General features: G+C 30.8%; 1 protein-coding gene across 1 annotated transcript; it reads left to right on the top strand.

Moving 5' to 3' along the window:
* Nucleotides 1–385: 385 nt before the first annotated feature.
* Nucleotides 386–1,758, top strand: LOC146995361 (uncharacterized). Its single transcript, XM_085824526.1, has 2 exons — nt 386–721; nt 1,421–1,758. The coding sequence occupies exons 1-2, from the start codon at nt 566–568 to the stop codon at nt 1,655–1,657; spliced, it is 393 nt and encodes a 130-aa protein (XP_085680652.1). The 5' UTR covers nt 386–565; the 3' UTR covers nt 1,658–1,758.
* The last annotated feature ends 1,353 nt before the right edge of the window (nt 1,759–3,111 follow it).

Below are 3,111 nucleotides of genomic sequence, written 5' to 3' on the forward strand. Positions count from 1 at the left end.
AGTTCGGTCATTTGGTTTATTTTTTTATAAATTCTGAATTGTGAAAAAAAGTACTTTACATGTAAATATATTTCCAAACAATACGATTATTCTTAATGCAAGAATTCACATTTGAGAGTACTTATTTTTTGATGAGTAAAAGTTAATCAAAACTGTGTCTGCAAATCCTTGAATAAAATTTATATCACACTGTAAATTGATTATCCCAATTTATTGATTTTTTAAATAGGTTATTCAGGTCACTTTCTAATGGTAATGAAAAAAATACTGTAGATTCATTAGGTTATTTTGAAGCAGGAGATGTGAAAAATGTGCAATGCCCTTGCCAGGACTCGAGCCTGACCAACACCTCCTTATAGAAGGAAGCCGGGACACTGAAGCGAGGGGAAGCTCTGACGTCACAGGTAGTCGTCTCTGACTCACCTCGCTCCTTCAAACAAAATCAAAGCCCCGTAGTTGAGCCAAGAGCGACGAACGTGGAGCGGTTATTTGCGTTAGCGACAGAGTTTTTATATTGTCTCGTGCTTTTTTTATATATTGTCTCGTGCTTTTATAATTTCATACGATGCCTCATAAATGTGCTGTAGCCACATGTCGTGGTAATTATAAAAACGGACCAAAAGTGGCTGTATTCAAGTTTCCAAATGAGACTGAACTCCGGATGAAATGGATAAGGAGTCTACGAAGAAAAGATGGCTTTCAACCTACTAAACATACCAGAGTAAGTTCAATTTTACTGCATTTTTTATGTTTTGTATCTTTACATTTTTTATTACTTTTATTGATAGGTATGTGATGTTTATGCTTACGATATTAGATTTTGATCTGTGGGTAAGAAGTTTTATGTTTGAAAGATTTTAATCTTGCCTGTTTTAATCATTTCAAAAAAATATTTTCCTTCAAAGTTTTATGAATGAAATAAAGTTCCATATAACAGGAATAATTCTAAATTTAGTAGTTACATAAATGCCAATAATTTGTAAATGCTTTCTAGTATACTGTGCAGGCAGATTCTGTAGTTATTCCAAATTTATCATAATTTATATGACAAGGAACTACTAAGTAATCATAATAGGTTTCATTTTAAAATTTTTGTAATGATATATGAAAGTTTGGTATGATGTATTCAAGGTAATTATTTGTATTTGGTAACCAGTGTTTGTTGTAAACAATTATCTCAAATATATAATTTTCTTTAAATGTAAATAAAGCTGTAATCATTATGATGAGCATTCCAGATTTTACAAATTACTTAAATTATACACGTAATTGAAATGATATTACTGGTTTTTTAATTCGTATTTATGTATCAAATTATTTATTTAAATCATAGGGCTTATTGACTTCTGTTACTAAATATTAACATGCATCTAACTTTTGTACTCACAACAAGTTGATTTTTGAATATTTTCTTTTATAGGTATGTGAATTACATTTTCGATCAGATGAAATAATACGAGACATCGAAATGTATGATGAGAAATCAGCGAAGTTAATTAAAGCCCCAATTTCTAGGCCACGTTTGAAAAAAGGATGCATACCTTCTCAGTTCCCTGATGGCCCATCCTACATGTCATCAAATTCTGTATCGAGAATGTCACCAGAAAAGAAGAAAGCTCGTTTAGAAGAGAAATACCTGGAGAAAGCGATAGAATAAAGTTTGAAAATGAAAGAACGGTATGATAATGAACGATCATTTGAAAGTTTAATTGAATTCAATAATTGCCTAGAACATCAGATTTTAGAAACATTTTGGACAACTGTACATACTGAAAATTCAACTATGTTACTTGATATTTTAAGTGACCCAGCTCCAGAAATTCAGAAATCGGTAGTAATAAATGAGGATTTAACAGTATGTGTTTATATTAAAAACATCGCTATAAAATCTATTGGTAAATTTGTTTTCCCTCTAAAAATTAGTAATGTAAATATGTTTCTAGAAGTACTAAAGGAAGTTGAAAGTCTGTCTCATAACTTACAAAATGAAGAATATATTAAGAATTCTATACAAATTGTGGATGATATGCTTTCAGAATTGAAAAGAGTGTTACCTGAAAAAGAAACTGAACTGAACTTCAGAGCAAGTAAATAAACTAAATGTAAAGAAAGAGAAGTATCGATATACTCCAGATTTACTTATTTTTTGCAGTTTGTTAAACTCGATCTCACCGCATGCATACAAGTTTTTACGACATTCAGGTTACATTTCTATTCCCCATCCACGTACTATTCGTAGAATTTGTTCAATGTTTTCTCTTAATCCTATTACTGAGCAATTTAATGATGACTTTTTAGGATATGTTAAACAAAGATGCAAGGATTTAGAAGAAAATGATAAAACTGTAATTATTATGATGGATGAATTGCATTTAAATTCATGTTTCGATTTTAAAGGAGGAAATTTGTGTGGCATGGCCTACAACTGTGAAAAAGCTGCTACAAGTGCTTATGTTTTTATGATACGTAGCTTATTATCACCTTTCAAGGATGTGGCACATATATTACCAGTTAAATCATTAAATGCTGAGGATCTGTATCAATATCTTAAGAAAATTATAATTGGTTTAGAAAATATAGGTTATAGAATTGTGGCAGTTGTCTCTGACAATAATTCAATAAATAAAAAAGCCATGTCATTATTTTGTATGCCTCCAAAAATTAGTATTGTGTATAAAAACCCTGCAGACTTATCTCGGCCACTATTTTTTGTTATTGACTCAGTGCACATCTTGAAGTGTGTCAGGAACAACTGGATAAATCAAAAAACTTCTGGGCAATGTTTATTTTATCCAAATTTTGAAAATTTTTCCAAGGTCGAAACAGCGGCATTTGCATGCATAAAAAGTCTCCATTCATTAGAGGCAGGCAGAATTGTAAAATATAGTTATGGTTTGACTCTGAAAGCTCTGTATCCAACCAATTTGGAAAGACAAAATGTCAAGCTAGCATTACAAATATTTGACAGTCGTCTTGCAGAGGCAATAATGGTTATTGGTAAAGAAAATAGTATTTTAAATTACGAAACAACAGCTGAATTTATTAAAATTATATCTACATGGTGGTCAATAGTCAATGTCAAAAGTATCTTTAAAGGACACCATAAGATGA

This window comes from Stegodyphus dumicola, chromosome 9, assembly GCF_044657685.1.
Source record: "Stegodyphus dumicola isolate Sdum_Otavi_A_Nest chromosome 9, ASM4465768v1".
NCBI lineage: Eukaryota > Metazoa > Arthropoda > Arachnida > Araneae > Eresidae > Stegodyphus > Stegodyphus dumicola.